Source organism: Anolis sagrei, chromosome 4 (genome assembly GCF_037176765.1).
Source record: "Anolis sagrei isolate rAnoSag1 chromosome 4, rAnoSag1.mat, whole genome shotgun sequence".
Classification (NCBI taxonomy): domain Eukaryota; kingdom Metazoa; phylum Chordata; class Lepidosauria; order Squamata; family Dactyloidae; genus Anolis; species Anolis sagrei.
In genome coordinates this window covers 21,993,923-22,021,864 of record NC_090024.1, presented here as the reverse complement: position 1 = coordinate 22,021,864, position 27,942 = coordinate 21,993,923, and the positions used below count along the sequence as shown (strand labels likewise).

The 27,942-nt window shown below is 40.6% G+C and overlaps 1 protein-coding gene across 4 annotated transcripts in view; it reads right to left on the bottom strand.

The window, feature by feature from the left end:
- Positions 1-27,942, bottom strand: part of ENPP2 (ectonucleotide pyrophosphatase/phosphodiesterase 2) — a 90,783-nt gene that overhangs the window by 35,985 nt on the left and 26,856 nt on the right. The window contains exons 1-7 of one of the 4 annotated variants that reach the window (XM_060775820.2): positions 21,036-21,251; positions 20,604-20,709; positions 12,316-12,471; positions 9,463-9,588; positions 6,074-6,134; positions 2,039-2,136; positions 735-814 (exon numbers count right to left, since the gene is read on the bottom strand). In XM_060775820.2, coding sequence (XP_060631803.2) covers positions 735-814; positions 2,039-2,136; positions 6,074-6,134; positions 9,463-9,588; positions 12,316-12,471; positions 20,604-20,709; positions 21,036-21,068 — 660 coding nt within the window. In that variant the 5' untranslated portion in view covers positions 21,069-21,251. Of the gene's footprint in view, positions 1-734; positions 815-2,038; positions 2,137-6,073; positions 6,135-9,462; positions 9,589-12,315; positions 12,472-20,603; positions 20,710-21,035; positions 21,253-27,942 lie in introns of those variants that run through there. The other 3 variants (XM_060775823.2, XM_060775822.2, XM_060775824.2) reach the window with 3 other exon arrangements.

The window sequence follows — 27,942 nt, the reverse complement described above, 5'->3', positions numbered from 1 at the left end:
ATGGAAGACACCAGGCACCACTAACACTTTCTTATAGTTGTTGAAACTCATATATTATTTATGGGTGTTTTTTTTCATTTCACTCATTGAATTCACCAGTGCAGGTGACATATGCTGCACAAAGCAGCCTGGGTGTTAGCAAAGGGCAGGAGAGTTAATGGTTACTTGATTTGACAAAGTCCAAATCAACTTCAAAGTAGGAATCTAATTCTTCAGTGGTCTTCCTGAAGGAAGCGATTACTAACTTGCCAAATTTTCATCCTAATGCAAGAAATGCTTTGAAACCATGTTGTTTTCAAAGAACATTCACAATTTGGGACTAGTTCTATGCAAAATTGCACATAAAACAGCATTTTCTGCACAAAGTTGTTTCCTGTGAAGAAAATTCTATGCAAATCAACCAAATGTGAATTTGGCATAAAATAAGTCATGAACTCTAAAGGTCTATTCAGGATTCTTCTCACTGGATTTTAAAAAGTGAGATTGGGTTTGTTTTTTTACCATTTCCCAAATGCTTTTGAATATTCTTTTCTGTTTTAATTCCAAATAATATTTTAATGTGTGATTTTTCAGCTCCAGCAGCCAATGTGACTAGTCTTCTTTGGGCTGTGGTCCATCACAAATCAAAGCAACATCATATTCTGAAACTTCCTATTCCAGTCCCCCAGTTTTCATTTACAGGAAGATTATTAAAATTATCCCACTGCCCCATAAAAAACTGCAACAACACTTACTGTTGCCAAAGTATACAAATTAGGGAAAGTCTTTGTAGGATAGACAGGCCTCATATATGGAGCATGTGTTCCACAGGTTCCTGAAAATGCAATATTCAGTATTATTACTCCTGTCACGCACCCAATTCTCCATGGCATTGTGTAAGCATGAGAGCACCGATGACAAAAATCATTTTCGAAAAAGGCAGGCAACAACAATTTGTAAGTTAAGATTATGTTTTAATGGACATTGTTGAGTTACATACAGCTAATTTTTTAGCCATACGAAAAAAGTAAATGCCATCTTTTGAGTTGCAGGGTATGGCCAATATCCAACTTTGTACTTCCACCACATTTATTTTTTGCTTTTGCCAAGGAAATCAGGAAGGGGTGATCTTCACTCCCTCCTGCAGTTGAGCACATGTCCTGTAAACCTGCTCAAGAGGGCTGGGAAAATCTCTGGAGCATGCCTTTCATGTCATGAAGGTCTTCAGGGGGAGGTAAGATTTTACTAGCAGAAACAATAAGCATTCATCATTGGATCCTGGCTTGTGATTCTGTCTTTTCAGTAAAAGGAGCTGTTGCACTAAAATCGCATATACTCTTTTGGATGGTATTCAATTCCATAGCACCGGGATTGTGGCACAGCTGGCTGAGTGTCAGCTGCATTAAGATCACTCCGACCAGGAAGTCATGAGTTCGAAACTAGCCCGGGTCGGAGTGAGCTTCCGGCCAAATTTGTGTAGCTTATTGTCAACCTTTGCAACCCGAAAGACAGTTGCATCTGTCAAGTAGGAAAATTAGATACTACCTATGTGTGGGGAGGCTAATTAACTAATTTATGAGGCCATAAAAAGACTCCAGCAAAAAGCACTCCAGCAAAAACATGCGGGGAATGCGGAAGTATTTCATCAGTGTCGCAGATGGACAATGAAAGCGACAGCTCCCCTGGGGGCCAGAAAAAGTTAAATAGCCTCTGTGTATGTCTATATACATTGTATGTCTAATTGGCATTGAATGTTTGCCATATATGTGTACATTGTAATCCACCCTGAGTCCACTGCAGAGTGAGAAGGGCGGAATATAAATGCTGTAAATAAATAATTCTTTACCCACCACCTATAGCAAGCATGGTTGGGATATTATTATTATTATTATTATTATTATTAAGGTGGGAAAGGAATAGGTTAAACAACAGCACCAAATAGACACAATACAGTTAAATACATGAAAATCAATTAAAATACATATAAAACAACATATGCTACAAAACAGGAGAGAGAGAGAGAGAGAGCTTTCACACTTTGTCAAATGTACATACTTACTTAGTTTTTCAATATTGGGCATGACTTTTCTACCACTCTTCATATATGATGCACGAAAGCCATCGACTGAGAAGATTATCAATGGAGGGCGTTGGAACCTGGAATGTATGATGATATATTAATGCAGTGGTTCTCAACCTTCTTAATGCCATGACCCCTTAATACAGTTCCTCCTGTTGTGCTGACCCCCAACCATAACATTATTTTCATTGCTGCTTCATAACTGTATTTTTGCTACTGTTATGAACCGTCATGTAAATATCTGATATGTAGGATGTATTTTCATTCACTGGACCAAATTTGGAAGAAATACCCAATACGCCCAAATTGGAATACTGGTGGAGTTGGGGGTGGGGGTGATTTTGTCATTTGGGGTTATAGTTGCTGGGATTTATAGTTCACCTACAATCAAAGAGCATTCTGAACTCCACCAACAATTGAACTGAACCAAAGTTGGCACACAGAACTCCCATGACCAGAAAATACTGGAAGGGCATTGACCTTGAGTTTGGGAGTTGTAGTTCACCTACATCCAGAGAGCACTGTGGACTCAAACAATGATGGATCTGGACCAAACTTGGCAGGAATACTTAATATGCCCAAATGTGAACACTGGTGGAGTTTGGGGAAAATAGACCTTGACATTTGGGAGTTGTAGCTGCTGGGATGTATAGTTCACCAACAATCAAAGAGCATTCTGAACCCCACCAACGATAGAACTGAACCAGTCTTCCCACACAGAACCCTCATGACCAACAGAAAACACTGTATTTTCTGATGGTCTTTGGAGACCCCTCTGACACCCCCTCATGACCCCCTCAGGGGTCCCGACTCCCAGGTTGAGAAACACTGTATTAATAAGCATTATTATTATTATTATTATTATTATTATTATTATTATTATTAAGCCCTTAGGCCATATCACAATATCGGACCAAACAACAAGGCTTGATAAGACTTGATTGCAGTCTGTGTAGTAAGTTAAAATAAGACACTTATAATGAGCAAAGTGAAATGAAAATAAGGCAAATGTGGTAGGAAAAAACCTCAGAAGAATAAAACTAGTGAAAATATCTCATAGATTCCTGGAATCTTTCCCCACCAACGTTATAGAATGGAGGCAATCGTTGGAGTTGTTCCTGCAGAATTCTGGGAAATGTAGTTCAGGGTTGGCATTCTCAGCTAGAGGGGTCCTCAGCTTCCCTAAACTACATATCTCAGAATTCTGCAGGACCAGATCAGGTGATTGACTTCGTTCCATAATGCTGGTGGGGAAATATCCCCGGATAACTTAGGTTAAGATTATCCCATAGCTGCTATGAGAGAACATTAAAATAGCTAATTGGGAAGCATAGACATTTTGCTCAAAAACCATTCCCATTTCAGTCAATAGGACTTTCTTGTAAGAAAAAGAAGAACAACTCATACAAGCAATATGGATCTGTATTTACAAGATACAAGTGCCTTTTCACACATTTTACAGTGTGCTGGTTTTTAAGTTTTTAGTCAGTCCTGAATGTCTTCTGGCATTAAGATATTTAATCTTGGGTCATATTGTGATGTCTGTAACAACTTTTGTTACCATTGTGAATGTGTCATGCTGAGTTGGAATGCAAAACAAGCTACAATTCTTCATTTTTCTCTTTCAAAGGAAGCCTCCAAGAGTGTGGTATCAATTATAATGAGTTGCTAGACCACAGCATTACTTTCCTTTCGATTCTAGCCTCTCCTCCCTTCCTCCTTTTTACCTCAAGGACAAAAAATTCTTGATCTCTGCCAAAAAAAAAATAATAAAAAATCCCAAAGCATTTTGTCCTTGATTCACAGTATTCTTTTTAACTACATGGAAGAAATTATAAAAGCAATTGCAGAGGGATTTAACAGTGGGCTATGGCAAACCTAATAAATGCCAATACAAATTGAGTTAATACTTCACCTCTCAAAATATGTTTCACAATATGGTCTAAATAAATATTATCTCAATCTCAATCCCTATATACACAAACTCACATACACCTGTTTTCTTATCGTGCTTCCATATGAGAGTTTGCTTGTGCAATTTTACCAGGATTCTCTCATCTGAAACTTTTCTGTCTTCCAACTATCTCTTCCCTCTTCTTTTCCCATCACAACAAATCCAAAAGTGAGGCCAAATGGAATAGCTACTTAACCTTGTTTAATACACAGCAATAGGATCTGTTCACCAGGACCAGATGTTTAATACCACACCCACCTGCTGGTTTAGAGGTACCACCCTTATGCCTAAGATTCAAGAGTTGCTCATTTCCTTGTCTCTCGTAAGAGTTTGGCCAAACCATGCCTTCATGCCATTTCCAATTTGCTGGACTTAGTCACATCCTCTCTCTTCCCACATCAATTCATTTGAGCTTTTATGTTCTTCATGTTGTAATGCATCATTCATAGAATCATAGAATCATGGAATTGGAAGAGACCTCATGGGCCATCCAGTCCAACCCTCTGCCAAGAAGCAGGAATATTGCATTCAAATCACCCCTGACAGATGGCCATCCAGCCTCTGTTTAAAAGCTTCCAAAGAAGGAGCCTCCACCACACTCCAGGGCAGAGAGTTCCACTGCTGAATGGCTCTCACAGTCAGGAAGTTCTTTCTCATGTACAGATGGATTCTCCTTTCTTGTAGTTTGAAGCCATTGATTCATGTCCTAGTCTCCAGGGAAGCAGAAAACAAGCTTGCTCCCTCCTCCCTGTGGCTTCCTCTCTCATATTTATACATGGCTATCATATCTCCTCTCAGCCTTCTCTTCTTCAGGCTAAACATGCCCAGCTCCTTAAGCCGCTCCTCATAGGGCTTGTTCTCCAGACCCTTGATCATTTTAGTCGCCCTCCTCTGGACACATTCCAGCTTGTCAATATCTCTCTTGAACTGTGGTGCCCAGAATTGGACACAATATTCCAGGTGTGGTCTAACCAAAGTGGAATAGAGGAGTAGCATGCCTTCCCTGGACCTAGACACTATGCTCCTATTGATGCAGGCCAAAATCCCATTGGCTTTTTTTGCCACCACATCACATTGTTGGCTCATGTTTAACTTGTTGTCCACGAGGACTCCAAGATCTTTTTCACACGTACTGCTCTCGAGCCAGGCATTGTCCCCCATTCTGTATCTTTGCATTTCGTTTTTCCTGCCAAAGTGGAGTATCTTGCTTTTGTCACTGTTGAACTTCATTTTGTTAGTTTTGGCCAATCATCTCTCTAATCTGTCAAGATCGTTTTGAATTCTGCTCCTGTCCTCTGGAGTATTGGCTATCCCTCCCAATTTGGTGTCATCTGCAAATTCTTTCTCTCTCATATCATGTTACAAAGCCACTCACAGGGAAATGCTATGAAAGCTTTAATATTATAATATGCCCACTTTCTATGTTCTAACCAAAGAAGACTCAGCCTCCATTATTTTTCAGACACTATGAAACAATGTTGACTTTTGTGAAGAGGTGGCTGCCTAGGTAGCAAAAATGGTCAACATTTTCTAGCGTTTCACCATTAAGCTTTATTTTTTGGCATTACAGAGGGATTGGTTGGTGCCTGCTGGTAGAGTACTTTGATTATCTCAATGTTCAGTGAGAGGCCCAGCTATTCATATGCTTCTGCAAAGGTGTTTAAAGTGTCTTATGGATCTTCCTCTGGATAAGCAGAGACTGCATTATTATCAGCATACTGGAGTTCTATAGCTGAAGTTGTTGTGACCTCACTGTTCACTTGCTGAGGTAAAAGAGCTTGCCATTTGTCCAATATGTGACCGACAGTGAACATTCATGAAGTTACATATACACAAAATTAAAAAAAAATGTTTCATTTATTAAAGATACCAGACCTAGGTATTCTGAAGGTACCAGATCCACCTTATTTTGGGATCTATGTACAGTCAGCCTGGATGTGGAAATATTAGGTGCCGTCAACTACATTTCAGAAGAAGGCAGTGGAAGACTAACTCTGAATCCATGGGGTCACCATGCAACATAAACCCAAACAGTGCCTCAGATAAAATATAAAACTTACCCTGCTGGGCATTCTGGAGCACGTATGTCCTCACAAACATCATCAACCCAGTGTTCTCCTCCTAAATAAACAGATATAACATTTTACATATTGCGTATTTTATCTTTGAACAACTGGAACCAAACTGAACACTTGGTTTAATTATGACACACACACACAGAGACAACAATTCAGCTAAACAGAACTTCTCTTCCTTTATATGGAAGAAAGAAGTGAGAAGAACTTCCAAGACCCCATCGTAGTTGCTCAGCAATATCACCTGAATGTTTGTAGTCAGACCTATGAATTAACTCTTCCTTTTACAAGGGCTGACTTCTGTGAATCTCTTTTTAGAACAGCTTAATAATGTATTGATTTGGATGCATGCCCACTCCTGATGTTGCAGAACTGCATCATCATTGCTAATGCTGGCTAGGGCTACTGGGATCACCTGGAGGACCACACTTTACCCAACTTTTCTTCTGGGCTGTACAGTTATGTAGCTTTCCAACAGCCATTATAATTACCTATTACAGTTAGCATTAAGACAATGACATCCAGCCAGACCTCGTCTGTGTTTATTCCAATTACTGTATATTCTGGCATATAAGACTACCTTTTAACCCAAGAAAATCTTCTCAAAAGTCAGGGGTCCTCTTATATGCAGGAGTAGTCTTATACATTGGAGCCATCTTATACACTGGAGTATAAGAGAGTGCTCACTAATGCTTCCTCTTCATCTTGGAAAGAAGTGACGAGCGGAGTGCCGCAGGGTTCCGTCCTGGGCCCGGTCCTGTTCAACATCTTTATTAATGACTTAGATGAAGGGCTAGAAGGCATGATCATCAAGTTTGCAGACGACACCAAATTGGGAGGGATAGCCAATAGTCCAGAGGACAGGAGCAGAATTCAAAACGATCTTGACAGATTAGAGAGATGGGCCAAAACTAACAAAATGAAGTTCAACAGTGACAAATGCAAGATACTCCACTTTGGCAGAAAAAATGAAATGCAAAGATACAGAATGGGGGACGCCTGGCTCGAGAGCAGTACGTGTGAAAAAGATCTTGGAGTCCTCGTAGACAACAAGTTAAACATGAGCCAACAATGTGATGTGGCGGCAAAAAAAGCCAATGGGATTTTGGCCTGCATCAATAGGAGCATAGTGTCTAGATCTAAGGAAGTAATGCTACCCCTCTATTCTGCTTTGGTTAGACCACATCTGGAATATTGTGTCCAATTCTGGGCACCACAATTGAAGAGAGATATTGACAAGCTGGAATGTGTCCAGAGGAGGGCGACTAAAATGATCAAGGGTCTGGAGAACAAGCCCTATGAGGAGCGGCTTAGGGAACTGGGCATGTTTAGCCTGAAGAAGAGAAGGCTGAGAGGAGATATGATAGCCATGTATAAATATGTGAGAGGAAGCCACAGGGAGGAGGGAGCAAGCTTGTTTTCTGCTTCCTTGGAGACTAGGACGCGGAACAATGGCTTCAAGCTACAAGAGAGGAGATTCCATCTGAACATTAGGAAGAACTTCCTGACTGTGAGAGCCGTTCAGCAGTGGAACTCTCTGCCCCGGAGTGTGGTGGAGGCTCCTTCTTTGGAAGCTTTTAAGCAGAGGCTGGATGGCCATCTGTCAGGGGTGATTTGAATGCAATATTCCTGCTTCTTGGCAGGGGGTTGGACTGGATGGCCCTTGAGGTCTCTTCCAACTCTTTGATTCTATGATTCTATGATTCTATGAGTAGCCTTATCCATGGGAGTAGTCTTATATGCTGGGAGTCATCTTATAGAGCGGGTGCTGAAACTTCCAATCTGGATTGGAGAATCTATGGTTGCTGCATATTGTGGGGGGAGCTCAAAAATGGCAGTGGCCGCATCCCTGCCATATGCAGCGACTGTATGAAAGCATTAAGGGCAATACTGTACAAGTACAGTAGAAAAAAAATCTATTCATCAGGATTCATGAACTTAATGCGGTCCTGATGTGAGGTGAAGGGAGGCCTCACCGGGAAGGTGTAAGTGAAGGAGCAAGCTGCAGGCGTCCGTGGCAGCCGGAGTATGGAAAAAAGAGATAGATTTTAACTGGAAAAGTTGGTGGTCATCTTATATGCCTAGTCGTCTTATATGCCAGAATATATGGTGATTCCTATTGTGATCACAACCACTTGTTTTCAAATTGTAGTTGTATCATGCTTGTTTTCATGAAAGCATGAATGATCATAGAGAATGTACACGATATTATTGTATATTGAAAGGGAAGAAATAAGAGAGAGGGGAGAAGTATGCATTTAGGAGAAATGTATGCTGGCTAAGAGTCAGACATGTAAGTTTGTTCATTCTGGCTCTTGAGGAATGCATGTGAAATAATATCCATATATGTTTTATCAACATATCACAGTAAAGACCATGTAAGGTTTTGAATAAAAACCATCTAAATTAAGATTGGTCTTTTGCTTTGCTAGCTTTGTATACAATTAGTTTCTCCTCTCCTTTTTTGGAATAATAAGGATAATTCTGACTACACAGGTATTCATATTCACTATTCTTAAAGCCCATATTGTAGATGGGAATGAACACTGAAGTTTAGGACTACTCATAATACATTGTCAACTTAAACAAGGACTTCCATTTGTAGCTCAGGATTTTATCCAACCATATTCTTCTGGCAGAAAAAACGGGTACCATCAATAGGCGGAATTCACTGAAACTCATTCAAATTATTTTCATCTTCTCCAGATATCAAGGGATCCTTTAGAACAGGTTGGTTCCCAAACTTTGACCTCATCCCAAAGGAGCCCCTGGTGGCAAAATAGGTTAATAGGACTGAAGACCAACAGGTTGGAGGTTCAAATCCAAGGACAGCTCCCTCTGTCAGCTCTAGCTCTTCATGTGGGGACATGAGAGGAGCCTCCCACAAAGATGGTAAAACACCAACATATCCGGGTGTCCCCTGGGCAACGTCCTTGCAGACAGCTAATTCTCTCACACCAGAAGAGACTTGCAGTTTCTCAACTTGCTCCTGACATGGAAAAAAAATCCCAAAGGCTCCATGCTTAAAGGGAAGGTGAAGTGGAAAATACGACTGATTCTACCCTCATATGATGAGGTCATCAGTTTTAACTACCAAGCTACACTTGGTACCTTCACATAGTTTTTTTTTTATTTAGACAAAGCTGTACTAGACATGTCTCTCCTACAATAATGTGATTAGTTGCAGGAACATAGCAGCTCTCAATCTTTAGCTTTCCAGATGTTTTGAGCTCAAAACATTTGGATTTCCAGAAGCTCTGAGAACTGACCATGTTGACTATGTCTCCTGAGAGTTGAAGTCCTAAACATCTGGGAAACCAAAGGTTGGAAACTAGTGATGTAAAATAGTGGAATAAGTCAATAGAAACACCTACCTTTGCAAACAACTTGGTAATTTGTACAGCAGTCCCCTCTGGACAGGCAGTCATCTGAACAGTGGCAAGCATTATCTTCTCTGCGTGTCTCTCCACAGCGCTCCTTTGTACATTCCCAGCCTCCAACTAAGATTATCACAAAAGTGGAAACATAGGACAAGGAGCTGTTACTGTTGTTAGATGGACACAAACATATCAGAAAATGCATATCTGGAGCACAAGAATTAGCAAGCAGCCATTTTGGATGTTCCCACTGAAGATTTTGCAAAAACTCCCTCTTGTGTGCATCAGTGAAACCAATGGTGAAAAATTATGAAAACTGCCTTTCCAAACTACCAATAAGCTCCACTTGCCCAGTCCTGCTTTGAATACCTCTAAAAAGCAGCAGAGCCAAGAATAAAAGGTCAAAGAAAACCACACCAGCTATCTATAACGGCATCCCCAAAGAATCTTGGAAATTGTGATTTGTTTGGTAGTTGCATGCCACTCATATCTTCTATACTATGTTTATTCACTTTATAGTGAACTGATTTAAACACACTGATATTCCAACATGCTAAAATTTTCTGTTAGAACACCAATTGAGCCATTCATTATTTGGTAGATTTGGAGAAATTCCATTTCACCGTGTATAATTTGAAAAGCTAATTAAAAATAGATAGAATGAAGGCTACAAAGAAGTAGACATACATGCATACCCATAAAGAAATATTTGAGCATATCTGTCTGCAAGCTGTAAGTGTAAACATGTACTGACAGTTGAATCATGCTTTAAAAGTCACTTATATCAGCTGTTTAAGGATCATTCAGTTTTGCAACAGCCAAGCATTTGAGGATGAATTTTTGGTCTCCCAATTTTACTCTGCCCAAAGGATGCCTCTAGAAAGTTCAAACTCGGTATTAGCCATAGATTAACATATCTACAACCTTAAAATATGGTTAGTCATTACTATATCTAATAAAAAAGCAAACTTTAAAAACCTACAGTTTGATGTTAGCTCACATTCCACTAGCTGGAACTGGCCCAGGTTCTGAAGATAGAGTGAGCTGTGGCTAATCTAAAACAGTGGTAGCACAATATTTCAAATTTCTCCTAGCGAATGTGCTGAATATCCAGGGGTAGCCATGCTAGCCTTGCTTTACAGGTACTGTATAGATTTTATTCCTCCAATGAAAATAAAACTATTTCATTGAGTTACAATTTGAGATTGTAACTTGAGAAATTTCACCTAAACAACACCTAAATGTATTGTCGAAGGCTTTCATGGCCAGAATCATTGGGCTGTTGTAGGTTTTTCAGGCTATGTGGCCATGTTCTATAAGCATTCTCTCCTGATGTTTCACCTGCATCTATGGCAGGCATCCTCGGAGGTTGTGAGGTCTTACGACCACTGAGGATGCCTGCCATAGATGCTGGTGAAACATCAGGAGAGAATGCTTCTAGATCATGGCCATATTGCTTGAAAAACCTACAACAACCCAATACCTAAATGTTTTTCTAGATGTAATATACAAAGAGGACATGAGAAATTAAAAGTCTGCCTAAGAAGAGTGAGGCATAGGACTGTCTGTTTTTGCCCTACTTTCCAAGTTTTCACATGGCCTGAACTGAAATCCCTCAATACCATCTTAACTGGCAACATCTCAGACATAATGTAGACCTGTGACTCTAACATCATCACAATTTTTGTACTGTAATGTTTTTAGCATCTTTGTCTAATGAAAAATGAAGCTTCAACAACTTTCATAATGTTCTTTATGTTTTTGGAGTTGGCTTCAAAAAGCTATTTCTGTATATGGATTTTGAAGAAAAACAAAATATGGAGTCTCTGGAAGAAGTATGAGACACTAAGGTCCACATCATCTGATTTGTTATGTCCAAACCAGCCCACTATATTGTGGATTCAGGCAAGGATTTAGTTCTGTGAGTGAAGTTGTAAGCATTGAAAAATGGCATGGACTTAGATTCTAAGATGAATGAACAGAAGAAAGTTCATAGAGATTTCCCATCCTGGTGATGATAATTGTTACCCATCTCTCCACAAGGCAACTACAGATATCCAATATGTCTCTCCAAAAGCTTCATTTTATTGTTGATATTCCCTTAACAATGTGGGATGGAAATGATGAACTACTGAGAAAAGGGTAGAAAATAGCTATTAAACTTACATTGGAGGCATATCAAAATAAGGAACCGGGAGCAAGGACCAGGTCATGGGGTAAAGGGGGCTAATACTCTTCCCCTCACACGCATACACAACACACACCAAAAAAGGTTCACAGGCAGATTGGTATACACATACAAAAAGAATTTGTTCAGGATACTGAATGGCTCTGATCCATTTACATGAATCCTGGTACTCTGATAGGTAAGACAAAAGTGCAGACAGCAATGGGATTAAATTCACTTAGACTAGCCTGGATCACCTCTTTCAATCCTTGGACAAGGATGAAGCTTTGGATCACTTTACCCAATCCTTCAATGAGACTTGAGCTTTGGATCACCTCTTCCAATTCTTTGACAAGACCAGAGCTTTGTCAAAGATGGGATGTCTGGTACTTTCGATGACCAACTTTGTTGTAGTTCTGCTCAGAGTCCTTATTAAATATATATTGTCTAGTGTTCAGACTTTTTTGCCCAGATAAATGGAGACTTTAGGGCTAAATGTCAATAACGAGGGTTCTGTCCATTATTGCTGTGATGCACTCATGATTGGTCACTAAAAAGGATTCAGGAGCAAGCATCGAAAAGAAGACAAAAACATGTACTATCACAAGAAGTAGTTAGAAGATGTCATGGTTACTTTCATTGACAATAGCCATGTATATGAAACCAAGTTAGAGCTATCCTACCTGTCCTTAAACATAGATCATCAAAGTCATCACAACAGCTCAAGTAGCTCTTGCACAAGTTGTCACAGCGGCAACCTGGAGGCTCTGCCTCTTGAAGTTCAAAGCATCTGTTTTTGCAGGACCCAGAAGGACTGATTGAAGGATAATCTGATAAGACTGGGAGGGAAAGAGGAAGAAAAATAGGATACTGTGAGTCAAGCAACCAGCAGTTGATTACAGATTGCTCAAACTACTGTTGTTTACAATAGGTAGGTAGTTGACAACCCAGCTGTGTCATGCAATACAAGTGAAAAATGGAAGCAAGGCAAAGATACAGAGGTAGGGTCAATTAAACAAAGACTTTGTATGTTCTCCAGTGATTGTTCTTATCTCGAATCCAGCTACAATAAATCAAAGCTATGCCTCTTCTTTGATTTATTGTAGCTGAATTGAGGATAAGAACAATCAAAGCTATGCCTGTTCTGGAGCCCCAGTAACACAGCGGGTTAAACTGCTGAGCTGCTGAACTTGCTGACCAAAAGGTCGGTGGTTTGAATCTGGGGAGCGGGGTGAGCTGCCACTGTTAGCCCCAGATTCTGCCAACCTAGCAGTTTGAAAACATGCAAACATGAGTAGATCAATAGGTACTGCTTTGGTGGGAAGGTAACAGCACTCCATGCAGTCATGCAGACCACATGATCTTGGAGGTGTCTATGGACAATGCTGGCTCTTTAGCTTAGAAATGGAGATGAGCACCACCCCCCAGAGTCAGACATGACTAGACTTAATGTCAAGGGGAAACCTTAATGTCAAGGGGAAACCTGATGCCTGTTCTATACATCCCCATCTGAGAATTTGCATTAACATCCCACATATTTTACCAAAATTATGCACATTAGAAATTACTGATATAGGATGCAAAATAAGTATGTGTTCTCAAGAATTAGAAATTCACTGGGAAAAGGGGCAAAAGGAAAAGAAGAAGAGAAGATTATGGACAAAGAGGTGGTCAATAGATAAAAGGATCTTATATGGAGGCATTAGAAGGACAAGAGTCTATGGAGAACATCATGGTCTCAACCAATGGCCTTCTGAAATCTTGCCTTAAAGATACGACCTCCTGTGAAGAAGATAGGATATAATAAAAAATAAAAACTGACCCTGGCTTCTAAGGCAAGTTTCTGAGATAGGCATAGGAAAGGAATTGAAAACTGAGATTCTTACAAGGAAGCAATTGTTACATTTTTTAGCAGACATTCAACTTTGTGTACATGGAAGTAAGGAAATAATTTGCAGCCATTCCCAGACTAATCCTGAGGGAGATTCAGTCTCCCCTGCCTTCCATTCCAGGATCTATGATGTGATTGCATTCTACCACCTTCTATTTCAAAGAGTGGTAGTTCTCTGTAAAGGATTGTGAAGCTTCCAGCCCCTAGTGATCCAACTCTGTTTCATTCATCTATGCAACTCTTTCAAGGAGTGCCTATGCAATATATTCCTCTATCAACCTTGTCACCCGCAAATATGGCCTTTTTTTAGCATGCAATGTTGAAAATCAAGTATCAGAACTTTATTGTGTAAAACCAAGTGAAATCATTCTTCTAAAATTGATAAACAAACAAACAAGCATCACACAAAGTTGACAGGAGCTCTTCCTAGAAGCCAAGATGGCTAAACTGGGACTTCTGTACTTTGTGCATATCATGAAAAAGAATGATTCACTAAAAAAAAGATTATAATGCTTATAAGACAAAAGTAGGAAAAGTGAAATATTACATTTCAGGTGGATCAACTCAATCAATGAAATCATGGCTCTTAGTCTGAAAGACCTAATCAAGGTGTCTTATGACAGGGTGGCTTGGGGTCTCTTGTTCATAAGGTCACCATAAATTGAAGTTTATTTGACTGCAGCAGACAACAAGGCAAGCATGGACAAACCAGAGATTCTGTGTTTCCTTCTCTCTTTTTTGAAAGGTTTTACTTTGTTACATTTATTGCTTTATCCTGACCGAAGCTGACAAAATTTATTCTCAACTTTTGGGTTACTCATCCTTATGGTTCACACCCAAATGTAAGTTGAGATATTATTCTGAAAAGGTTTTTTGGTTTTTTATTGCCAAGTCAGTCACATCCAATTTCTTGACACTTCAGGCCCCAACCATGAGAACAGAGAACGGGTCCCTTTGAAGTCATAAGGAGCAAATTGTCCTAATGTCCAAGAGGTGGAACAGGTAACGACTGAGAGGCATTGTTCTAATTGCTTCCAGGTCATCTTACTGTGGAAACAGGCATAAAGACAACCTAGGTAAATGTCCCCATTTTTTCCTGGCATTACTATGTATTTCTTTCCCATTGTTCATAGGAGGAAAATCATTTAGGCTGATTCTGGACTTGGTTTAAATATCCCCCCCCCCCCCAATCCCCAATCTTGTAAGGATAGTCAGATACAAGAATTGTGTTGTGTTCAATAGCCAGGAGTTGTAATAAATAAGAAGACTGGGTCCTCAGATGTTGAAAAAGATGCAAGTTTTATTAACATGTAGTTCCTTTCTGTCCAAAGTCATAGTCTAACCTAGTCAAGGACATCCTAACATTGGATCAAGGAATGCATCTGTTGCAAACATCACTGATAAAGTTGGATCCTATATTTACAAAACTGGAGGTTGGGCCGGATGACCCTTGTGGTATCTTCCAACTCTATGATTGTATGAATCAGTCCATTAATTAATCTAGCACAATATTATTGACCATCTGGCACTTGCTCTCCAATGTTTTTGTAGCCCTGTCTGAAAGTGCCAAGGACCTTCTGAGGGCAAAGCATGTGCTCAGCCACTGAGTTAGTTTCCCTGCCCATCTTTCTTTCTGCCTCTCCCAACACCAGAGAGGTGAAGGCCAAGTAATTTTCTACAAGGACAGAGAGCTGGGATCTGCTGTCAAATTGTATTTTCCAACATCCCTTGGGATGCTGTATCAGGGCCATATGATTGCATCACTAGACGTTTTGATTGTCCGCTGCCAAACTTCAGTGTGACATTTCATAAGAGGCTCCCCAAATGAGCTGTTTTATCATCTCTCAAGGATGTGTTCAATATTTTCACTTACTCATTCCATTTCCCCTGTCACATTATCATACTTTGCACAACATTTGTTTTTACCCTTGGAACTCAGCCACATTGGATTTTCAGACACAAAGGCCAATGCAAAAAGTACTTGCCTCCTGGAGCTGCTGGTCAAAAGTACACCGCTGACTGGCAGAACACATACTTTGCACACCTGAGGTTCACTCCTTAACATCTCCAGTTTACAAGGAAGATGGGGAAAACATCCCCACAGCAAACATGGTCTTGTTCACCTAACAAGGATGACTGTTGGCTCTGCAATATCAGTTTTCCTTGCACAACCAGGACACAAGAAATCTAACTGCTAGACAAACATCCCATATTGCTGACTGTAGTGCATGATGTCCTCTAATGCTACAGAAGAAAATCCAAGGGCAAAGCTAGGTTTGTAGGTTGTTGAGAGCTCCCCCCTCCCCCTCTCAAACATATGGGTAGCAGGTTCCTATTACAATATTCTGCAAAAAGTGCAAAAAGACAGACAAGGTCACAATGCATTGCATTACAAAGCAACACCACCCTAATCTGAATAGTGATAATAATGCAATGCCACAGTAAGCCGCATACTTTCAAAGATGAAAGATGACTGTTTTTACTCCAAGAAACCAAGCTCTAAGTTCACTAATTAAAACCTTCCCAACATTTAAGGATACGTTTTCAAAATGTTTTCAAAACAGCAGCAATAAAAAGCAGTCATCTGCTGGCCGTGAAGTGCAGGGTTTAGAGAGCCCATATTAAATGCCTGCATCTGAATAGGCAAATTAAAGGGAAAGCCAAAAGATCTGCTATACTTTCTGACTTACAAAGATTTTTCACCCAGAAACTCACAAAGCTGATGCATAGCAGCTAATACCACTCAAAACATCTAGGTACATTGTACTAGCTATGCACAAGGTACAGCTTGGGTGCTACTTTCCCCCCAAACCATGACTGTTTCTAGTTATACAGTTCTACAATGCTGGAACTTGCCCACCTTTAAAGATGGATTTAAAGCCAACCTTAAAATTGTAGCATTGACACTGAGAACTGGGAAGCCCTGACCCTTGAGCGCTCTAACTGGAGGTCAACTGTAACCAGCAGTGCTGCAGAATTTGAAGAGGCACGAATGTAGGGTGAAAGGGAGAAGGTGCATCAAGCCAACTCTGACTGGGACCGCCTTCTACTTAGAAACTGATGTCCTCACTGTGGGAGAACGTGCAGATCAAAAATTGGGTCCCACAGCCACCTACGGACCCACCACCAGTACACTTGGAGGACCATCATCATCAGGTTATGAGGGATTGCCTAACTGACTAACTGCTGGGACTTGTAGTGGGGAAAAAGTCATTCCTTGGCATTGTGGTTCAAAGTGCTATTTTTTTAAAGCACTCTGTTAATGGATTGTTTGCATTCAGAAACTGACGTGGACCTTTTTCAAAGTTCTCAGCTCCCAACAGCAGCTGGGCTGTTTTAATAACTCCAGTCATATGTTTTGGATTTACTAAGTATGATATCCAGCACCTGCAAGGACAAAGCAAGCTATCTTCCAGCAACAGATGGAGAAAACATTTTCCATATTAGCTTGGAAAGCAGCAAGATCAGAAAGTAGAATGTGCTCAGAAGGGATGTTAACTACTTAAATGTGCAAGCAAACTCAGTAGAGGTGCAATGAAGCATCTGCCAGAAGCATTCCCACCTTGCTGTTCCTAAGAGGTCCAGCTCCATCTGCAGCTTCCATTACGAATAATGGGAATCATGTGTGCTTATCAAAGCCTGAAGCAGGCTCCTTTGATCAGAGCATTTGTTACCAGTTAACTATAAGTTATGCTGGATAACTGTACACCCTTCCCTTCACAGACCATAGCTCAGCTCCCCTATTTATGACACAGGAACAGCAGACCTTCTGATCTCACATTTTGTACATCCTGTTTCCATTACTGTGATACATTAGAAACAACTTTGGCAAGGAAAGCAAAAACTAGCATGTGTGTGCATACACACATAACACACACACTGCATGTGGTCACTACAATATAGCCAGCAACGTGGCTTCAGTTTCATTTCCCAAATGTATACTTGAAGAAGAAGAGGATGAGGAGGAAGAGGGAGAAAAAGATAGGCTTCAGAATACAATGGTATGTTTGTGTATTCTGTACTGTCCACATGATCAGCATAGTACAGTCTTTCTCAACCTGGGGGTTGGGACCCCTGGGGGAGTCGTGAGGGGGTGTCAGAAGGTTCACAAAAGACTATCAGAAAACACAGCAGTTTGGCCCAATTCTATCATTGGAGGGGTTCAGAATGCTCTTTGATTTTAGGTGAACTAAAAATCCCAGCAACTGCAACTCCCAAATGTCAAGGTCTATTTTCTCCAAACTCCACCACATTTGGTCATATTGAGCATTTGTGTCAAGTTTGGTCCGGATCCATCACTGTTTGAGTCCACAGTGCTCTCTGGATGAACTACAACTCCAAAACTCAAGGTCAATGTCCACCAAACCCTTCCAGTATTTTATGTTCTTCGTGGGAGTTCTGTGTGCCAAGTTTGGTTCAATTCCATCATTGGTGGAGTTCAAAATGATCTTTGATTGTAGGCGAACTATAAATCCCAGCAACTACAACTCCCAAATGACAAAATCAAAATGCCCTACCCCAACCTCACCAGTATTCAAATTTGGGCATATCGGATATTTGTGCCAAATTTGGTCCAGTGAATGAAAATACATCCTGCACATCAGATATTTACATGAGGATTCACAACAGTACCAAAATTACAGTTATGAAGTAGCAATGAATATGAGGAATTCTATTAAGGGGTTGCAGCATTAGGAAGGTTGAGAACCAATGGCATAGTAAGCGAGATCAATCCATTTTCAACAAATTAGCCATTAGTCAGAAATAGCTGGATCAAGATCTGATCCACTTTTATTTCACTTTATTTGTCAGCCTTCCACGTGAAATCTGGTTGGGTGGGACTACAAAGTCTATCATCCACATCCAAGCTATGTTAAGTAACTCATAGCCCCAAAAGGATGGATGGACGGATGGATGGATGGATGGGAGGGAGGGAGGAGTGAGTGAGGGAAGGAAGGAAGGAAGGTAGGTTTAATGTTCCAACTAGCATCCACACACACACACTAAATAGCAGAAAATACCCCAACACAGAGCAGCTTAATACTAGAGCTGAATCTTTGATGCACTACTGCCAGCCTTCTCTAGCCTCAGACCACTCAATTTAGTTAGATTACAATACCTATCATCCACAATTTCTATGCTGGTTGGGAGTAAATGAGGCTCTGCAATCTAACACATCTGGAGGTGCCAGACTGAGGAAAGCTAACTCATAGATTTGCTTTTGTGTGTCAGAGCAAGAAACTGCAGTATGAGTCAAGGGCATTGAAGAACATGACTTCAGAAGCATTAGAATTGCTGATCAGTAAGAATAGCAATTTAAGAGCTGGTTTCTAATCAGGCCAAGGAAAAACGTTCCCAGTTGGGAATATGTCTCAGATGTCTATGAAAAATTCACAAGCAGAGTATCTTATGTCCAGATGTAGCAATGAGTGCACATTGTTGGAGGTCAGACAAGGCGGGAGGACTATGGGCTCACTGGTGGCTTCTGGCCAGGCATTATTGGCAACAGGAAGTCATGCTAACCTGGCAAAGGTTTTTAAGAAATGTGCCCTTCTTGTATTATCCCTCAAAACAGATAGTTTTTCGAAGCACACTATTCCTGAACATGGAGGCTCATCCAGTTATCATGGTAAAGAGCTATTGATTAACCAGTTAGTTGTTAATTATTGGAAAGTATGTGTTCCATAGGCAAATTAACTATGTTGCAAAGGCCCTTTCCCCCATTTTAGATTATTTAATATGCATTTAACCATGGAAAAGCTCTTTTTGGGGCCATACTGGCTAGGATTCTGACAGCTAATGTCTTTAAAAATTCTGCAAAAAAATCTAGAAGGCAAATAGAGAAGAGCCCTGATGCCTTTTTCTTTCTCCCTCCCCTCTTAAATAGAAAAAAGATGGCACATTTAAGTTATTCAACATCTGCAGCATTTCCAGCATTAAACACCTGCTTTTCTCAAATTCTCTGCTCCCCACTTCTCTGAGGTTCCCCCCCCCCCTTTTTTTTGCTAAGCAGTTGGCCATCAGAAGTCAACATTACTAGCCAGTAGATACATGCTGAATGTCCCTTATCCAAAATGCTTGAGGTCAAAAGTGCTTTGGATCTCAGCTTTGTTTTGGATTTTGAGATCCCTTAAATATACATAATAAGAGACCATCAATTTGGGACCAAGTCCAATTAGGAAATGTATTTGTTTTTCACATGCATCTCATACACAAAGCCTGAAGGTAATTTTATACAACAGTTGTATATATTGTGTGCATCAAAAAGCAAAGGCATCACTATCTCAACCAGCCATGCAGACAATTTTGGAGAATTTTGAATATGAGGTTTCTGGGCAAGGGATGCTCAAACTATAACCAGAAATCTCTTTCTTTCCGAAACTGCACACTAATCAAACCAGCATTTTCCACATGCAGCTTGAGAGATGGCTGCAAGTGTATACAAATCAAGTGCAAGTAACTTTCCATATATCTCATCACAAGTTGATTTATCATGTTTTTAAAACCCTCTGAAATTGATACAATCATTTAGTGTAAACATGTCTATATATACACAGAAGAACCCCAAATCACCTGAGTCCCTGAACATACATTGAATATGTCTGTCTCTCTTTCACACACAGAAGTAAATAGGTTACCTATAAGTGAACCCTGAAGGTCAACAAACCCCAGCTTTTTCACATAACCTTTGACATATTCCGGAACAGAAAAGAACCATAAAAAGGCACTTTCAAAGTCATTCTGATCCATCCTGCCTCCCTCTTCCCTCCCTCCACCATAATAGACCCCCGGAGCCCCCAGTGGTGCCATGGATTAAATCCTTGAGCTGGCAGGACTGAAGATTGACAGGTCAGGAGGTTCAAATCTGCGGAGAGCACAGATGAGCTCCCTCTGTCAGCTCCAGCTCCCCATGTGGGGACATGAGGATAGCCTCCCACAAGGATGGTAAAACATCTCCTGAGCAAAGTCCTTGCAGATGGCAATTCTCTCACACCAGAAGCAACTTGCAGTTTCTCAAGTCACTTCTGACACGGGAAAAACAAAAAACCATAATAGACAATTTATAAGTTATTTCTGTACCTGAAACTGGAACATCTTCTACCAATTCGCTGGACTGCTTAAAGCGCTCGGCTACAAATCCAAGGCAGACGTTCACAGCGACAGCAAAGGTGAACCAAGATGTGACCTGAGAGCAAGAAAAGACATCAAAGTGCTGAACTTAACCCAATTCATCAAGCTCTTGGTCTTCTTTTTATGTGGATTTTGAAAGGATAGCAAACAGGGATGGTTAAAATAGAATCAAATCAGTTGTTCTGCCTCTCCCTTCAGCCCAGGGAAGGTCCGTGCCAGAGCTGCAACTTCAGAAGCCAATATGTGAATAAAGTGGCTCAATTTGCAAGCTCCTTGTAAATAAGAAAGAGGACATTTCTTTTCATGCAAGTCCCCTCCACCCTTAAAAAATGTGTTGGCTCCTCCTTAAAGAGAGAGAGAGAAAGAAAGATCTGCTCCTACCTGATGTAAATGGAAACAGTTTTTCTTAGCCATGCTAAAGAGAATTCTTGAAAAGCCTCCACTGTGGCTTTGCTTTTGCTTTACACTGAGCGCAGGGCTCTGTTTGCTCAGTCTATTAGCTACAACTAATCCCACCTGGTGAGGTTGACAGCCGCAATGTGATTTGTCCAGGGGGAGGTTTCATCATGTTCCACTCACAAATCGTAGCGGCTCCTGAGTGCCAGAAACGGCAAGCATCATGCCTCCCCTCTGCCCTCCCCCAACACACACACACACAAGCTTTTTTTTAAATGTGGTTTTCTTCTGGCAGCACATACATTTCTGATGTTACTGTGGCCAATAAGTCTATATTCGTTTTATTATTTTCACTGATGTGATGATGGTTTGAGACTTCAGTGAGAGAGGAAAACTCAATGTGTGTGCAGCATTTCCATTCTGGCTTTGTATTGTTGTTGTTATTATTGAGTTGTTTTTAAAAGGATGCTCACAAGGGTTTGCATGTAGTCATTTGCAGTTGTGGTCTGCCCTCATTTCATTTCCAGCTTATGATTTTGTTGTCATTAATTTTCAGATCATTTCCAACTTGCAAGGTATTGTGTGCATTCAAGTAGTTTCCAATAACAGAGTTTTCTTGACAAGACTTGTTCAAAGCAGATTTGTCATTCCCTTCATCTGAGGCTGAGAGAATGTCACTTGCTCAAGGTTACCCAGCGGGTTTCCATGGCCAAGTGAATAGTCCCGCTCTGGTCTTCTAAGAGTCCTAGTCTAACATTCAACCAACAATACTATGCATACATAGAATTAGACTATCCAAAAGAAAATTTAAAAACAAACCATTTGTCACAACCAGGCTCGTTGCCAGGATTTTGATTCGGGGGGGGGGGGGGTTGAGTCTGAGTGAAAGGGGGTCTACCCTAGCAAACCTTTTGTATTGTTACCCTAATACCCATATGGGTATGCATATGGGATATATTGAGTATGGTGATCAGATTATGATATGAATAAACATAACAGTTTAAATAATGCACCAGTAAGGCCTTCTCGTGGACCACCAATTTCAGGGGGCGCTCAAGCCCTTCAAGCCCCCCCCCCCCCCCCCCGGCTACATGCCTGGTCACAACTAACTCATTCTATTTACCATCCTGGGACACTGTAGAAGGGTATCATTTCCTTCACCTCCTAAGGTAGCGGTTCTCAACCTGTGAGTCCCCAGAGGTTTTGTCTTTCAACTCACAGAAATCCTAACAGCTGGTAAACTGGCTGAGATTTCTGGGAGTTGAAGGACAAAACCTCTGGGGTCCCACAGATTGAGAACCACTGCCTCAAGGGCACAATTCTACATATATTTACTTGGATATCAGTCCCAGTGTATTCAGTCATGCAGAAGTAAGTGTAGCCTGAGGATTGTTTTATTCGACATTCTTATCCCTGATGCTTAAAAGAAAATGTGTTGCAAACATTGTCCAGATTATCTGAGATTATTGCTCTATGAGCGACAGCACACTGTGTAATAATAGCTCTATGATTCCATCTTTACTACCACACTGACCGCTCTGCACTGCAATAGCCACAGATTTTGTAAAACAAGAGGGTGTTCATATTTTTCAGTTAGATATCTTAGAACAAACATACAACATCTTCAACTATGTATTGATGACAGTTGCAAATATACCTTTGTAGAATCATAGAATCATAGAGTTGGAGGAGACCCCATGGGTCATCCAGTCCAACCCCCTGCCAAGAAGCAGGAAAATCACATCCAAAGCACCCCCAGCAGTTGGCCATCCAGCCTCTGTTTAAAAGCCTTCAAAGAAGGAACGTCCACCACACTACTGAACAGCTCTCACCATTAGGAAGTTCTTCCTAATGTTCAGGTGGAATATTTTTCTGTAGTTTGAAGCCATTGTTCTGCATCCTAGTCTCCAGGGTAGCAGAAAACAAGCTTGCTTCCTCTTCCCTGTGACTTTCCCTCACATAGTTATACTCTTCTCAGCCTTCTCTTCTGCAGGCTAAACATGCCCACCTCTTTAATCCACTCCTCATAGGGCTTGTTCTCCAGAACCTTGATCATCTCCCTTCTCTGGACACATTCCAGCTTTTCAACATTTCTCTTCAATGGTGGTGCCCAGAATTGGATGGACACAGTATTCCAGGTGTGGTCTGGCCAAGGCAGAATGAAGGGGTAGAATGACTTCCTAGATCCAGATACTATACTCCTATTTATGAAAGCCAAAATCCCACTGGCTTTTTTGCCACCACATGACATTGTTTAACATGTTGTCCACGAGGACTCTAAGATCTTTTTCACACGTACTATTGTTGAGCCAGTGGTCCCCCATTCTGTATCTTTGCATTTCATTTTTTCTGCCTAAATGGAGTATCTTACATTTGTCACTGTTGAACTTCATTTTGTTAGTTTTGGCCCACCTTTCTAATCTGTTGGGATCATTTTGAATTCTGCTACTGTCTTCTGAAGTATTAGCTATCCCTCCCAATTTGGTGTTGTCTGCAAACTTGATGATCATGCCTTCTAACCTTTCATCTATGTCATTAATAAGGATCAGAACCGGGCCCAGGACAGAACCGTGCGGCACTCCACTTGTCACTTCTTTCCAGGATGTAGAGGAAACATTGGTGAGCATTGTAGCTGAAGGACATGAAAAGCCAATGTGTGGTGTTACCTCTAACATGCAGCATGTATATAGTATCTACACCTTTTCTTTCCTTCACAAAAGTAAATGCAGGAAACCCAGTCCAGCCCAGGATGCTAGCTGGCAATAGGAAGTTTTATCTCTTTGACTCTTTCTGTAGTCCAGATATAGAGCCAAACACCTGCACATTGCATAGGAAATAAGCATTCACTCCCTACTGAGTAATGGGAAATGCATTCACTGTGCCTCACATATGAAAGTAAGGCAAGGCAAAAGTATAGTTGTCACAATCTTGCTTGATTGCAACTCTCATCTCTTCCAGCCAGTGTTGAAAAATTCTGGGAACTGCAAATCAAAATTATCTGTAGGGTCAATCCTGCATGCAGTGTCTTAAGTTAGTTTAGAAGAAATTACTGAATCAAACTTGATTTGCAGTTGGCCCTCTGTATCCTTGGATTCTGAACCCACAAGCTCAGCTAGCCATGGTTTGAAAATACTTCCCATTTAAAAAAAAATCCCAAAAGAAAACCTTGATTTTTGCCATGTTATATAAGGGGCACCACTTTATTGTGCCATTATATGTTATGGGACTTGATCACCCACAGATTTTGATATCCACAGCTGGTCCTGGAATCAAAACCCAGTGGATACCAAAGGCTCATTGCATTTCATTGGGTCTACTATAAGTACGACTTACTTCTGGATCTACCCAGATCTATCATTTGCCTTCAGCATTCATATCCAATGTGTATTTTGTCTATAGCATCTATCCCTTCAGAGATGCAGTATTTGGAGACTCTGGAGGCAAACTCCTAATTTATAACACAATGAACCAGTTCTCACTAATATAGTATTTGGCACTGATCTTGCATGACTACAAAACATGGATCAAATTTGCTACGCCACAGGCAATTATGAATTTTTTAAAAGGGGTCAATTCAGACTTCCTCATTATATTGCACTTCCAGATGTTTTCCCATTATTCCTTACCAGGATGGCCAATGGATTTAGGAAAATTGTCATAGCTGAGAGCAAAGTAATAACCTTCTTTGTAAAAATCAGTCATCAATCAATCATTATTAGTGTCTTTGATAAGTAGTCCTATTTACCAAAGTAGATTATCATAGTATGATAGAGTTCTGATTCAAACAGCCAGCTAAATGTCCTTTGCTCAAGCAAATTATTTACCAAGCAACAACTTCAGCAACACACCCCCATCTAATGAAAACAGCTTTCACTGGACTGTTTACCAACAACCACATTTAAAGGGACAGAGTAGCGGTTGCCAAACTTCTTTTCCTTTTTTCTAAAGTTAACTTTTTTAGATTGATTCAAAATTATCACTTCTGTTGCTCAGGCAATAGGCTCCAGGACTATCTGCTCCACATGTCAGCAGCAGATCTGGACCTCTGAAATCAAAGAGGGCATTGATAACAAAACTGAAGTAGGTCCAGGAATCAAGATGGCACTGCAGAGTTTCCTTAAACAGCTGCTCTTGTCTGATAGCCTATGTCATACATGACTGAGTCATAGAGTCCTTGGAGGTCATTTTAAACTCTTTCCACAATGCAGGATTAAATTAAATCATGGCTGAGGAACCTTCTTATGTTCTCCAGATAGCCACCCTCCTTGCTCTGCTATCTTACTCTTTTGGTTTTTGTTCAGTTCATTTCTCCTCATTCTGAAATAACAACTTTCACCTCCTAAGGCTTGTTTACTGGGAGGAAAGACTTTGAAGGCAAACTATTATTTTTCCGTGTATGTGCCAGTCTGAATAATGAGATCTGCCAAGGAATTTTCTTCTTTGTCCCACCAATAAAGTTAATACACTGTGTGAGGATCTTCTCAGCAAGGACACACCAATTGTGGAAATGCCCCCCCCCCACAAGTCTTTTATAGTTTCAAGACTGGTTTATTTATTATTATTATTTTATTTATTTACCATATTATATACCACCCCTCTCAGCCCAGAGGCAACTTGGAGCAGTTTACAAATTGGCAACAATTCGATGCCTCAACAATTATAACAAGTAAAAACAATCAAGAAATTCTGCTAAAAACAATAGCATATGATATAAAAAAATATATAAAAACTGTACAAAGCCTTAAAACATGATTTCATTTAGCAGTTCACAAAAGCCTTGGGTTCTCATTTGTGCATTATGTTTAAGAGGTTTCATTTGAGAGCAACATGGTGATTTATAGGCTTGTGCATGGATTCGGTTTGGTCACTTTCCTTTGGCCAATCCAGCTTGTTTGGCTGTCCATAACTGTAATGCAAGGAACCTATGTCTCATTATTGGTTGTATCCTGCAGAATATCTCTATAAGAAAACAGAAGATCTTCATAATTGATAGCATTTCTTCTTCAAAAGACTAAAATCAGTGCTGTGAACACCCCATACTTATGTTTATTGTAGTTTTTTGCTTATTGTATCTTGTACAAGCTGTGAAATATATGCTTGATATTGTTCTACTTTGGTAATAGTGGACCTGTGTGTCTTGTTGGTCTTAGGGAATTCATTTCTTTTCAGGGCATCATGATTTTTTCAGCCAAAACAGGCCACGTAGCAGCTAGTTACAGCTCCTTCTCTCCTATTCAGCATCACATCGTGCCCTAAGAGTTTTCCCTGTGAGCCCAGCCTGTTGGGCCAATCAGAATAGAAGAATGGTGTGACGCGTCTTACACAAGCTATGTCTTTTTAATGGGGTGAGCGCCTCCATTGCTCTCAGTTGCGTCCTAGAGAGGTGCTTCATTTCTTGATTTGTTTTACTTAGTACAGTAGTTCCCAACCTTTTTTTGACCAGGGCCCACTTGACTAGGGACAACTTTGACCAGGGACCACTTGACCAGGGACCACTCTCCAACATTAGTACCAAAAGGGGTGGGGCTGGTCAGCTCTGCAGAAAGGAGCAGAAATAAAATAAAATAAAGAGGAAGGAGGTTCGCAGACCAGATTTTCATTCTCGTGGCCCACAGCCCACACAGGTTTAGAACCACTGATTTAGTGGGACTGGGAGTTGGGAAAGTGTGTGATGGGTGGGTGGGGTGTGCGCATGTGTGTTTGGGGATTTGGGAGAAAGAAAGAGCATCTCTTTACTCTTGGTGTCCTGTTCTTTAAAAATATTTGGGTGGCTCTGAGAGCCTTGAATCCGATAGCTCCAACAATGGTCATATAGCCGAAAAAACCTACAACAACCAGCCCTAACAATGATTGGAAGGAGAGCCAAGAAAGACCTCCCCATTGCCACCAATGGGCCGGATCCAGCTGCATTTTCCAGCCAAGTGATTTGATCATTGGATGGACTCAGGGGACCATGGTTTGGACATCTTCCCAGCCATGGAAATCCACTGAATGACTTTATCCAAACTACACACTCTCAGCCTCAGACTGAAAGCAAATGCAATACCTCTCTGAACAAATCTAGTAAGAAAATCATGTGATAGGCTCACCATAGGATCACCATAAGTTGGAACTGAGCAGAAAGCACACAACAGCAGCAGCAAGAGCAGCATTTAGTTTATTTAAATTATTGAATTAAACTGTTTTGTATTGACTTCATTATATTCAACCCCCAGAACTTTCAATATAGGGCGAAAAATACCAAGTTTTGTTTTGTCCTGTCACCACTGGAATGTGAGACTCCAAAGATTTCTGAAACTGAATTTGGGTCAAGAACTGAAGGAGGGTCCCCACCATTGAGCTATAGATAGCATCTTGGCCATCCTAAACTCAACTTGAATGCAAATCATCAACAGAACTGACTACAACCAATATGTAATTTTTTTTACACCAGCATCAACCATCATGCACCAAGTTCTTCCAAACAGCATTAATGAAAATTGCTTTTGTTTAACAGTCATATGTATATATTTATATATTTCACCAGCTGATCTCTATCTTGCACACATGCTCCTCACTGTGCAGCTGTGTCTTTCCTCTGCGGTTTACGTGGCAAAGCAATTACAATTCAGCAGAAGCTGAGGTTTCTCATTGAAATTACATGTTGCAGTCTACAAAGAGATGCCCAGTTTATTCCAAATGCAAGTCATATTTGCTGACATTGGACTGTATGGCTTCAAACACAGCTTGTTAAGGGTTTGCAGAATTGTAGCAACCAGCAAGGCCCAAATTGCTTTAACACACCACAGGCAAGCCTTTGTACTGCTTTCTTACTATGGGTGTCATGTGTTTACATTTACTACAGGACAGAAAAGCATGAAGCAAGCCAAGTAGAAGCCAAGTATACATTTGA